The sequence below is a fragment of the Anomalospiza imberbis genome, chromosome 1, assembly GCF_031753505.1.
Source record: "Anomalospiza imberbis isolate Cuckoo-Finch-1a 21T00152 chromosome 1, ASM3175350v1, whole genome shotgun sequence".
Lineage (NCBI taxonomy): Eukaryota > Metazoa > Chordata > Aves > Passeriformes > Viduidae > Anomalospiza > Anomalospiza imberbis.
The window spans coordinates 41,163,859-41,177,247 of NC_089681.1; the positions used below are offsets into that span (position 1 = coordinate 41,163,859).

The window sequence follows — 13,389 nt, forward strand, 5'->3', positions numbered from 1 at the left end:
ATATGACTCTCATGGGGCAAGTTCACTAAAACTCAGTTTGGACTAAAACAAAATACTTATCATTCCAGAGTAATTTATTCTTAGGTAGACAGACATCTCCACCCAAGCCTCTGAATTTTAAACAGCAAAGTCCTCTAAATATATACACAATCTCATTTTCACATTTACAAGAAAAAAACTCCCTGGGACTAAAATACTAGCTGATGCTGCCCGAAAAATTGATTTTAAATACTCTGCACCAGGATGTGAGCTATTGCAAACTAATGTAATTCTACTGTTTTACTCCCAATTTTACTGATTCACACCAGCCAAATGCCTGGTTATCTGTTTTTCAACCATAGAATTTTTCTCTTGAGGTCAATGTTAACACAAGCCCCGGCAATGGGAGCAACTCATATTTAGACAGTAATGCTGATTGTAAAAGCTGCTGTCAATCACCCTCAATGCACAGTAGTTTCAGACGCTGCAAGTGTTCATGGGTATGGAATTGAGGGTTCTTTGGTCATGTAATAAAGGCTTACATGCACAATCTTCATTCAGTGGCAGTTTGAGAAAAGCAGGTGCTCTTTTCAGAAAGGACACAGTTAGGGTCACTTCTTCCCCTGCGTTGCGAAGGACCTGCACCTGGAAAATAAATAAAGGCAGACACCTTGAAATAAATTTATGACAAAAATGCATTAGCAAATGTCAGCAACATCACCCAGATCTCCCATACCAGAATATAACTGCTAAGCAGTTTATTGTAATTACATTTGTTTGACAAGAAATCAAGATGTAAAGCCTGCTATGCACTTGTCAATTGTGTTTCTAGACACACGTACAGTGAATGGGGTGAGGGGGGCATTTCCCTCGTGTTTTAGTATTGGCTTTGACCTGTGCTATTGCAGAACTTGCTCCTTGAAACTATTCAGCTATGTAACTCCTTCTTTCAGCTCTGGAATCATCCCCATTTACATGTATGTATTTAAAATAAATAAATACATATTTTCTCTTTGCATATATATTTTCTCTTGTCTTACAAATCCTCAACCAAAACAACAGCAGTAGTTTTCACAACTGTACCATAATCCTATGAGCAAGTCTTTCTAACACTCAGAGTTAAATTTAGCTGAGGCGCTCCAGCATGGATGAGAGACTTAATCTTCATCACAGACACAGAGAAAAAGAACCTATTTTAAGCCTTAAATCTTAGATAAGCACAAGCTTAGGTTTTGCCAAAGGGCAGCTTGAATTTTGGACATAGAATGTGTAAAGCACCTATCCAGCTGGGAATACTTTTAGCCTTTCTGCACTTTCCCACTAGTTACCCCTTTGGCTTCTGCTCATCTTTAGCTTTTGTGGGCTACAGCTGTAGACATCCCAAACACATAGCAGAGAGAGGGACTCTAGGCACCTCCCAAGAGTAGCAGTAAGCAAGCACAAAAGCAACTAAGCCAAACGCTCTATTAAATAGCTGAGGAAGAACGTTTGAACTGGCTTATGAGAGCCAAGAAGAAGCAGATCTGTTTCAGAGAACAACCATTTCCTGTTCTGGATCTGTAACTTCAAAATACTTCAAGGGCTGATTTAATTTGGGTATACAATGACAGAAGATTGCACCATGCCTTTCTTTGAGTGACTATGTTCATACTGTGCAGACAGCCAGCTCACAGGGAGCTGAGAGAGAGAGCTCTCAGCTGTGAGAGAGTTGCTGTGAGCTGCTACACAGTGAGACATTAGGGAATCATTTTAAACTAGAACATATCTGCTCCCTTTCTCCTTTGTAGCTGGATAACACACAAGTAACCCTTCTGTCATGCTGCTGCTTGTGAGAAAGACTTGTAAATAATTTATGAAGCACTGCTATTCTTTAATTATGCTTGTCAATAACCTACTCAACAGATTTATTTTCATGCATGTGTATAACTATACACTGGGATGCTTTCACATGGAACCACTGCATTATGCTGTAAACTTAAAGCAATTCTTAAGGAAAAAATGTCAACTTGGCCTTGAAAAACAGTATTGCCTATTCCATGCTGGTAGTCACAGAGGAGTAACAATATGATGACAGAATATTTGATTCAGTAACTGAAATGTTAAGGTCTTTATTGTTTAAAATAGTACAGTGGTTGCCAAAACACATTTTGCAGTTTAATATGTATTTATATGTATGTGTGCAAATAAACACAGAAACATCACAACAGATTTAATAACTTATACTGCATGCCATAAACTTCATCTGTAACACAGAATCATAGAATCATTTAGGTTGAAACATGAGTCTCTTTGATGAGCAGTTCCCAGTTCTGATGCATTTTCTATCTTAGCATTTGTAAGCAGCAATTATTTCTTAGAAAGATGACTTGTAATGTGCAGAAAAGCAGACCAAGACTCTGAAGTCTTGAATTCAACCAGAGATATCATCCTATATCCTCAGCCTCCATAGAAAATTCATTCTTTTCCTCTCTTATGTAGCAGTCACCTAGCTCAGAGTAGTCAGAGCCAAAGCAGAAACTTACAGGTATGTACTCTGCATTGTTTCAACAGAAGTGTATAGACAAAGTGCAGGAAAATACAGCTACTCTCTCTGCTGATAAAAAAGGTATTTCTTTTTTCTTTTTGCTCGGGAGCAGAGAATAAATAAGTGAAGAAGTTACAGCATTACTTCCTTTAATTTATAAACTCACCTTTTAAGATAAGAATAAGTGGATATCATCTGTGAAAGAAGCTGAGACAGTAACTGCCCTAAATTGTTCTTCCTAGAGTCTACATGATTTCACTTGATAATATATTGCTTTGTAAAGCCTGCAAGAGGCCATAAGTAGCCTACTGTGACTTTTTTATCTAACCTCTCTCTCCCTCAAACCTCTTTATCTCATAGGATGAAAAGTTTAAGCTGGAACACATTTCAGTTGAAATCAGCAATACTTATTCAGTGAACTGTATTTTGGAATGTATGAAGCATATAATCCAGAAAGTGACTAGATTTTGACATGCAAAATAAAGACTAAAGAGAGATAAAGGATTAAAAGAGAAAATTACTAGGTAATGATTACAACAAAGAACAGATGAGTTATCGATTCCATTTTGCTTACTTTCTAGTCATTAACAAAGCCATTCTGGGAAATAAGGTTAGGTGAAGAAAATGAGAATTTTAATTACTTTATTGTCTTTTTCTAGCTTTCAGTTGAAAGCTTTACTGTTATTTTATATTCTTTGTCTTTAATTTACATATGAAATGAAAAATCAAATTACTAAAGATAATGCTAGCCACAAATAAGTCTGTACTGAATTTAAATTAAGGCCTCATTCCCACTGTGTATAAATGGTTAACAAAATTCAATATTATTGATACATGGCTATATAAGTAAAGAGATTTTCAGTTCATTACTGCTAATGAAAAAGCCATCGCTAAATTTGCATGAAATAAAAATATTTAAAACATTTTGCAATCCTGATTTATGGCAAGTGGAATATGAGTCAACAGTGTCCTGGCAGCCAGGAGGGCCAACCATGTCTCCTGGTCACAGCATCTCCAGCTGGGCAAGGGAGGGGATTGTCCTGCTGTGCTCTGTTCTGCGTTGGGGCAGCCTCACCTTGAGTGCTGGCGGCAATGTAGGGCACCACAATATAAAAACAGACATCAAGCTATTAGAGAGTGTCTAAATGAGCGCTATGAGGATGGTGAAGGGTCTGGAGGTGAAACCTTACAAGGTCACTTGGTATGTTCAGCCTGAAAGTGAGGAGACTGAGGAGAGAACTCACTGTGGTCTTCAACACCCTTAGGACAGAAAGAGGAGGAACAGAGCAGGTACCAATCTCTTCATTCCCAGGACCAGTGACAGGACTTGAGGAAACAGCAGGAAACTGAGTCAGGGGAGGTTATTTTGGCTATCATTAAAAGGTTTTGCATCCAGACAGTGGCTGAACAGTGGAACAGCTTCCCCAGGGAAGTGGTCAGAGCACCAAGCCTGACAGAGTTCAAAAAATGTTCAGACTGAACATGTGCCTGAGGCACAAGTTATGATTCTTGGGGTGTCTTGCACAGGAGTTGGACTTGATATTCTTGATGGGTCACTTCTAACTCAGCATATTCTATGATTCTATAATTTTCCCTACTACATGAAAAGATGTAAGTGGACCCAACCTGTACAAAATGAAGAAGAAACTTATTTTTGAGGGAATACTAATTTTGATTAAATATAAAAATATGTTTTCAAAAATTTCAAATCCACAATGTAGCAAACTCCTAAGATGATTTTTTTTTTTTTTTTGAGCATATGTTGAAGTCTCTCTCAATATATTCAGGAAAGCAATGAAGCATGAAGTCCCTCTGACTTCAGTTACTGTTCTTTCCTGCATGAGACTCTAAATCCCCCCTCAAATTACCAGTGAAATTTACCCACCAATAAAGTGGTAAGGATTTAAAACAGAACACTTATTTAGATCCCAACATCTAGGTTCTCTTGAATTGAAGCAAATTTCACTCTTCAATTTTTAAAGAAAAATTAAATTTATTGGTGAATACCTTGAACTATACACACTGGGAATACAGAAAAAAAGAAAATATAGCAGACACCTTTCTAGCCACTCTACAGTTACACAATGCACAAGTATCAAGTCCATCAGCAGATAACAAAGCACACATTTTAAAACAAGCACACAGAGGTCAAAAGCTACAAGCTTCATGCATACAACTGTCTTGAATTTGTGTTTATTTTAAAAGTCAACTGCTTTATTTAGTAAAAGTGCCATGCAGTTAATACAGAATTATTAGAAACACATCAGTGCATAGTGAATTTTTAATTCCTATGATCTAATATTTATCACAGTGTTTTCCAAAAATTGAAGATAATCAAGAAATATAATATCAAGAGATATCAAAGCTTTTTTCCTTCAGAAAATTTCTCTTTCCAATATACAGAGAGAACAAGAACACCATTTTATAACAGAAGTTCCTACCCAGAGTGCACAACTAAAAGTATACTTCAGACTATAGTTTGACACTATCACAATTGTACAATTTAAATTTTTGCTGCCTGGCTCCAAAACCCATGTTAGATATTTAGACATAAACCCAAAGGGCTGCACACTAGAACTAGGGGCCATCTCATACAAGAGGACAGGAACTGCAGGGCAGAATGGTGCATTACATGAAGACATGCCTTTCTATTCTGAGCTCTCTTCTGCTTGTATCCTGCCACTAGCACTGTTTTGAAAAAGTGCAGGGGGATGCAGTAACAGGAATTTATAGCAAAGACACCCTCCAGTGCCCACCACTAAAGAGTTATTCTGAAAAGAGCAGATAGATGTTTATTGACCTGCAAGATGACACAACAATGGAATTGAAGCAGCGTTTGCTTAGTGAATGCTCCAGCTACATAGGCACTACACAAATTATCATTTCAGAGTAACATACACAGAGATTCAGGGTTTCATGCTTTTCGACAAATCCCACCAGACTGGTCACTTAGAAGGAAAATTACTCTTGATCCCAGGTGACAGCACATGTTTTAGCTAGACCATTAGGTGGTTTCTCAGATGTACAGCTTCATACCAGTCATATAGATATATTCAGGCTTCCTTCATTGATCCTTGCTCTACCTACTTTCACAGGCTCGTGGGCTTTAGTCACAGAAGTACCAGAACATGCAACCTCAAGACTGTTGTATAAAGCATTAGTAGAAAACTAAGTAATCCTCCTTTAAAAAAAGATTTCATCTTCTTTCAAGCCTACATGCCAAGTAGGCTGCTTATATTAACAAACACTGAGAGACATGTACAGAATTTCCTTCATAGGAATGACTAAAATAATCAGATGCAAGCAATATGAATAAGTGTAATGAGGAAGTAGGAGAAAAGAGATTAATTTAATAAAAAATTAATTGAAAACATAATTAACCTACAAAATATAAAACATCCACTAGGCAATAGAAGACCAAATATGGATCACACAGAAGACACAGATTCCTGTCAGCTCTTTCTTCAATGCACAAAAAGAATATAGTTTCAAACTTTTAAGTCTAACACTTGTGGAATGGAGCGCTTCCAAGTCTGTCTAAAAGATCTGACAGCAGCTTTCTGGAACTCTTTAACCTTTCATAGGTTCCACAAATCAACACAAATATGTTTATTGCTCTTTCAGCCAGAATAATAGTATGCTGCAACTAATTATTGCTTAGCTGCATGTTTATGCTTTGAAAAGTAATATAGCAGTGCCATAGCAAAAGGTATCAATGCAAACAAACAAACAAAAATTAAAAGTCTGCAGCATTTTCCTGTTTTTCTTCCCTTAAACTTCGTATCAATAATACCACACATAAAAATACTGCTATAAGTGTCTAACTGGCATTCTTAAGCCATGTACCCGAATTTTGAATTCTGTTTCATGAAAAGCTGCATGTACTGGTCATCACAGTTCATATTAAATAATTAGAAGGCCATTACTCCAATACACAAACTATGAAATGCAAGGAATTAAAAAATACTATGTCTTCCAAAACTGAGAGCAAACCCTGGAGGCCATGACTCATAGGACATATGGGACACCATGGGTCCTTGAAATGAAACATTTCATACCATATTCTGAAATATGAAAATTAACAACTCCTTAAATAGATTCCAACTATAATACACTATTTACCATGATCTGCCAGTATATTCTTTGAATCATCCCAATTGTTGGTTGATTCTAATGCAAATGTTCATTAAAATATCAAACAATGAGTCCTGTTAATGATTCTCAGCCTATGGACTTGTGTGGGACTGTGGTCTATAGAAGAAATACACAAATATGCATTTAATAGCCATTCAGCTCTACATGGTAGGCAGCTATTCAGGACAAGAAAATACCTATGAAAACACAAAAAAACCCACCCAAAGAACTAGAAGTCTTCAAGCCAAACTCTTCCCAAGCTTTATGAGCTTTTTTGGTGTATCTATTTGTAGTGAGTACATGCCAGAGTTCAGAACTGCCTATCTTTGTTTTCACATTATCTACTCCATGAATGGCTCTACTTCTCCAGGATTATTCAGCTACAGTAAATGAAATTTGTAGTTCCATGGTTTTACAGAGTTCTCCACTTTAAACACTCACAGATGTTCCACTTTTTAAATGTGATTATGTATTCGGCTGCTGGGCACTTTCTCTCTGTCGAAGCTAATTCATGAACACATATTTTTGAATTAGATATGTAATGGCTTCCAAAATAACTGGCCAAGAACAAGAGAAATCTCTTAAAAACACAGAAAATGACAGAAACACCAATAGAATTTTTCCCAGTGTGGCTGAAATTAAGCAGCATGTAATTTAAATTTTTTCCATATGAAATAGGAAACTTGAATACTTTTGGACAATAAAAAACTTTAGGATAGTTAAAGCCTGTATCAGGAATAGTGTGGCCAGCAGCAGGACTAGCAAGGTCACTCTTCCCCTGTACTTGGCACTGGTGAGGCCACACTTTGTGTGCTGTGTCGTGTTCTGGGCCTCTCAGTTTAGGAAGGACATTGAGAGGCTTGAGCGCATCCAGAGGAGGACAACGAGGCTGGTGAGGGGCTTGGAACACAAGCCCTATGAGGAAGAACTGAGGGAGCTGTTTATTCTGGAGAAAAGGATGTTTATCCTGGAGAAAAGGAGACTCAGAGATGACCTTATCACTCTCTACAACTTCCTGAAATGTGGTTGTAGTCAGGTGGGGATTGGTCTCTTTCTCCAGGCAGCAACTGACAGAACCAGAGGACAGAGTCTTAAGCTGAGCCAAGTGAAATATAGGTTGGATACTAGGAAAAAACATTTTTCTAAAAAGAGTGATAAAGGAATGGTTGGCCCTGGGAGGTGGTGGAGTCACCATCCCTGGATGTGTTTAAAAAAAGACTGGATGTGGCACTCAGTGCCATGGTTTAGTTGAGGTGTCAGGGCATGGGTTGGACTTAATGATCTTGAAAGTCTCATCCAACCTAGTGTTTCTGTGTGATTGTGTGATTATAACTGTGTATTACAACTCTATGAGACTTATAAAATCCCCACTTTTATTTAGGCAACCTACTCAACCCCACCAAATGTTATAAATCCAGAAGCCTAATTCTGATTTCAACTCGTTTGATTTACATGTATGTTTCATCTTCACATACAACACACTTTCATTACAACTGTATATATGTCAGTAAACTTCTCATCAGCAGAGCTCAGCAATTTACATAGGAGCCAGATTTTGTTTGGGATCCATTTAATTGGCATTGTCTAAAACAGATGTTGACAAAGCTTCTTTGGGAGAAATGTGTGAACCCCTTTAGCAAATAAAACTCCTAAAAAACGGGAGAAGCGTTTACACCAGTATTGCAACAGCACCTACCAACTTCTACACAGCTTTCCACAGGCTTGCACAGCATCATGTGTGCAGTGGTATGTACAGCCAGATGAATGACTGGCTTTACCATCAATCTACAGAGGATTTCTTATTTAAGATACAAGTTTTTTGGACTTCATAATAATTGGAAAGCAACCATGATGGAAGTCTATGATAACAATGTTGTTTGGGGCTTTTTTTCCCTTTCAGTCAATTATGGAGAATACTCAGGAACAGCTGTCAACATCTATAGAATCTGTAACACATTTTAAGCAGGCTTCAGAGGGTTTGCACATTTACCCTCAAAGATGCATGACATAAAAATTCAAAGACTTTTTCTTTTAAGCAGGCCATATTTTAAGACTTAGACAACATACAGAAATTCTTTCTACTCATCATATCTGCACAAAACCCTTGTGGAATCAATCTTTATTACTCATACAAATAGTATCATTTTAGTGGATTTTATAATATAAATATAATATAAAGTGTTGAGCATAAGCCAGAACTGTAATTTAGTAATTATTTGTAGGCTACCAACCAATCCTTGGTGGTGCTGTTTTCTAATAAGCATTTCAGATAGTAAGAGATCAGTAAAATCATCTTTAAATGAAAGCACAGAAAATTAATAAAACACATTCCTTTGGACTAAAAAAAAAAATTATTTAAGGTATGTATAATATACACCAATTAAATATCCCATCACAGATTTCCCCAACATCTATTTGAGCCAGCTTTTGATTACCATCCATCAACTTGCAAAGAAATGACAGACTATATGGGAATAACACTTTCTGCTGATAAAAGCTGCCCCAAACAAATAAACTCTGTGGTGTATACAGGCCAGAGCTTCACTCATTAAATTACTAATAAATGAAATGTGAAAACCAGCACAACAAGTAATAATATCAGTATCTTTTATGTAGAATATTAAGATTTTGCTTGTGAACTGCAAGTGGTACAGCATACGATGCACGATAATGCAAAGAGTATTCTAGAAAATAATAGAAAGTATAATGCATGATCTATCCAACAGTGTAAGAGAACACAACATAATCCAGCACATAATCATGAGCTGAATAGGAGAAAGACATTGCATATCATCTCTCAAAACCAAAAGCCATGTCTTAGCAATTATCCAGGAAAACCTTAGAAGAATGACCTAGTACTTATGACTCTCCACTCCCTATACGAAAGTCACATAAAATACAAAATATAGCAAAAGGCTAAAGATATTACCCATGTTACATAAAGAAAAATAATCAATATTTACATAATAAAGAACAATTTTCCATTTATCTGCATGATTCCTAGACTTACCCAGTCACAATTGGAATAAAGAGCACTAGAAACCCTCTTATGAATGGATATGTATTTTTCTTTTGCTGGAACACATTATACTAAAAAAAAAGCTTCATACAGAAGTTTTGCTTTTTAATTTTTTTTTTTAAGTAAGGGTAAAAATCAAAACAAAGTAAAAAGTGGAAATGTCTTTTTTCTAGTAAACTGTGACATAAACTAGACAATAACTTAGATTTAAAGTCTCTAAAATTTTCAGGTAATGTGTACTCCTCAACAGGAAGAAATAATTCTAATCAAATTATTGATTTAAAGAATTTGGACTTCTTTCTTTTCATAGTTGATCATAATGCACTTTTTTTTATAATTATGGTAATGAATTTCACTGGTTTGAGCTTTTTAACCCTGATTATTAACAAAACAATGAAGCTGATTCATAATCTATTAAATATATATGAATCTCCTTCTCTTTTAGTCAAATTGTTCCCACAATTCAAATTTACGAGAAAAAAAAGTGCTCTTCTGGTTGAATTCTATATGAAATTTCTAAGACAGCTACTAAACAAGTACAATTTTTTATGTTTGTAATTTCTGAAGGGCTCATTAGTAGTATTAAAAATGCATACACATTACCAGACTCTATAACACGCCAGCTATTGTTCCTGTTCCTGATGGCTGAAGAGTGAAAAACATCCAGTTGGCACAGTGTTTTGAAGTACAGTCTTAAATTTTAAGACATTTTATGAACAATCTTATGTCTATGCTTGCTGAAAACAATACAAGTGTTGCATGGCTTGAACATTTTTCCTAACTATGCAGAGCTCCAGGTCGGAGGGAAAAAGGAAAGTTCATTCCCAGAACAAGAGTTTGCTCACACTAATCGCATTGCAAGGCTGGGGTCAAACACACAGCTAGTAGCAAATTTCACATTTACATAGTCAATATAAAATTTGCTGTTGGCAAATATGACCTTAACACTTAGTTTCCATGAATAGTCACACTAATCAAGCACCAGAATATAAATGCTCATGAAAAATAAATAAAAAGTGGTCCTAAAGAGTTTGAAATCAAATTCTAATTCTATATTTGAATAAATATTACTCTACAAACCTATTCCTATTTGTTCAGTTTTAAATGTTATCAACTTCAATATGACAAAAAAAATCCTTGGAAAAATTTGTATTTGAAGTAATGTTTTAGATCAATATAAGCAGTTAATTCTGCTAAGCTTCTCAGCTGCTCAGGATCTAATCTCTGAGAAAGATATTTTAATACTTCAGGGAAAGTACCCAGTGGGAAAAGTTCTCAGCTGAGAAAACACATAAGAATTCTGTGATTCTGTAACATATTTTCATGCCATTTAATGCAGTGGCAGTTTTTCTGCTCCAGATTAATTGCACTGCATATGGTTGAAGTTGAGAAAATTACTTTGTTCTTCAAAAATATTTTATAAAAAAGAAAGCCCCCAATTTAATAAAATATGTAAATTCATAATTTTAGGCAAATACATACATATTCTGTTGAACTGGGATCCAATATATTTATGATTTGAAAATTTCAGAAATCATATTTCCATAACATTTTTGAGATCATTTTCATCAGTGTCTAAATTTTAAAGGCAAAACTGGATTTGGAGGTACTCATGCTGTATTTTAATTAACTGGAGAACATTTATAGATCTTTTGGAAACAAAAAAGATTAGCATACAATTCCAAAGAAGTAAAAAAGATCATTTGTATTTCAGCACAATGACAAAAAAGTACTGAATTACAGTTTTAATCAGTTTATAGCATGAGGTCTTTGTAACTTTCAAAATTAAGCATTAATCTGATATATTAATCAAAACTGATTAGGCTACTTATCTGATTGCAACCCTTATTTTACCTTTTCTTATTTTCTTAATTAAGCAAGAAATCCACAGAAATCCAATTCTTGCCAGCCGTTAATTACCATTTGAGACTATAAAATCTTATAAAAACAATAATTTATAGACTATTATATAGAGTGAATGTGTTTTCTGAAACAAAATTTGCAATATCAACAATAAAAGAAAACCAGAATGATTTTATAATTCTATTACATTGCTGCTAGGTTATTATGCCAGAATATTACAAATGAATGCACAAATTACAGGCCTCACTTTTTGAAAGTCCAAGCCTCTCAAACCTTAATAACTCTAGTTTTACAATTTTCTCTGTGCTCTCATTTTCTATAAAAATTTAAAAAATAAGAAAAACACTGCTGATGCTACATAGCTCCATGATATGTAATGAACATAATATACAGATGCTTTGACTCAACAAAGCATGCCCCCATTTAGATGGCACTTTCCTGTTGAGATATAAAGATCCTGGAATATTAAAAGCTGTAGTTGTAGGAGTAAAATTTAAAATTTAAAAGTCTTAAAGCTTTCAATTTCCAAAGTTTCCAGTGTTTTAATTGGAAAACAAAAAAGAAAAAAAAAAAAAAAAGAAGAAAACTTTGTTTCACAGATTTGTTGCTGCCATTGTGCAGGTGATTCACTTTACCCTAAAACCTCACTTACTGATTGATGAAAAGATGCTTTATACAGTCCGTGAAAACTTGCAATCTTTCATGGTGACGGATATTTAAACAAAATATTTTATTTGTTAGCATTCATTATGGTAAACTTTAGCTGTCACCAATATTCCTCTGCAATCACTGATTCAGAAGTCACACAGGACCTGAAGTGCACAGGGCATTTCGAATATGTATTGTATTTGATTTTCCATGTAAAGATGACTGAACAAACAATTTTAAAAGAACCTCAAGACATCTGAGAAATGGTGGAGATTTTGTGAAACATGCCTGTCTATCCATTTACTACGTAAGTACGTCATACTCAGAATAGTATAAGAAGGGAAGGCATTTCAGAAAATCTAGAAACATCCTTATTACTTCCTACTGCAAGCCAATGCTTAAATATGGGAGTTTTTTGATGTAGAACAATCCCTTGAACATTCCTTTTAACAGGTCAGCACAATTAGAATCTTTTAAATGCTCCCAATCACTACTGGCTTGACAAGGGCAAGTGAAGTGGAATAGAGCTAAAAACATTTCCTAGATCACATTTAAAGATATATGTCATTATCCTGGAAATGTCAATTGAGACTGAGGAGTGACTATTTCCCATTTTGCTCAGGAAAGTATTAACAGCAGAGGGAGGTAACTCTTGCAGGCGTCTGTGCAAAAATCTGGAAAACGTGTAACTGTTTTAATTTTTACTGAAGGGCTTCTTCCCTCAGTAACCAAACCTGCATAGAAGTTCTTCTTGTGACCTGTGAAACTCTTACTACTACAAGCTGTTTTACTAGCCACAGTCTTTCAAAACAGCTAACAAGAAACAGGTAGTACCAAACTGAACTTGTATAACAGCATCAGTACTATCAGGGCAAAAGAAAAAAAAAAATAAAATCCAGAAATAGGCCCAGTTCTGACAAACAGATACCAAAACACCAGTACCATACTGTACCATACTAGTGGTTGAGAAGTATGGGGTGGGCCATCTGGAAACATCCATGTATCTGGCTGGAACAGGCCAACACTGGATACTATTGAAAAATTATATAGAGTCCATTCTCCTTTCCTCTTCCTCCTCCACCGAACAAACTGTCAAAAGACAAAGACCCAATGTAGAGAAAAAAAAGACCTAAAAATATGCACAGGTGTTAGATATCCCCTGGATTAAAAGTTTTTTTCCTGGCACCCATTTGATTTTACTATAGTCAGAACAATGACATTT

At 35.5% G+C, this 13,389-nt stretch overlaps 1 protein-coding gene across 7 annotated transcripts in view; it reads right to left on the reverse strand.

Moving 5' to 3' along the window:
- Nucleotides 1-13,389, reverse strand: part of SNTG1 (syntrophin gamma 1) — a 317,995-nt gene that overhangs the window by 108,585 nt on the left and 196,021 nt on the right. For 5 of the 7 annotated variants that reach the window (XR_010998668.1, XM_068189067.1, XM_068189076.1 and 2 more), the window contains 2 exons: nt 13,110-13,256; nt 522-624 (listed from right to left, as the gene is read on the reverse strand). Coding sequence is in view for 6 of the 7 variants with exons in the window: in XM_068189067.1 (XP_068045168.1) it covers nt 522-624; nt 13,110-13,256 (250 nt within the window). In the remaining variant the exon portion in view is untranslated. The remainder of the gene's footprint in view (nt 1-521; nt 625-13,109; nt 13,257-13,389) is intronic. The other 2 variants (XM_068189107.1, XM_068189098.1) reach the window with 1 other exon arrangement.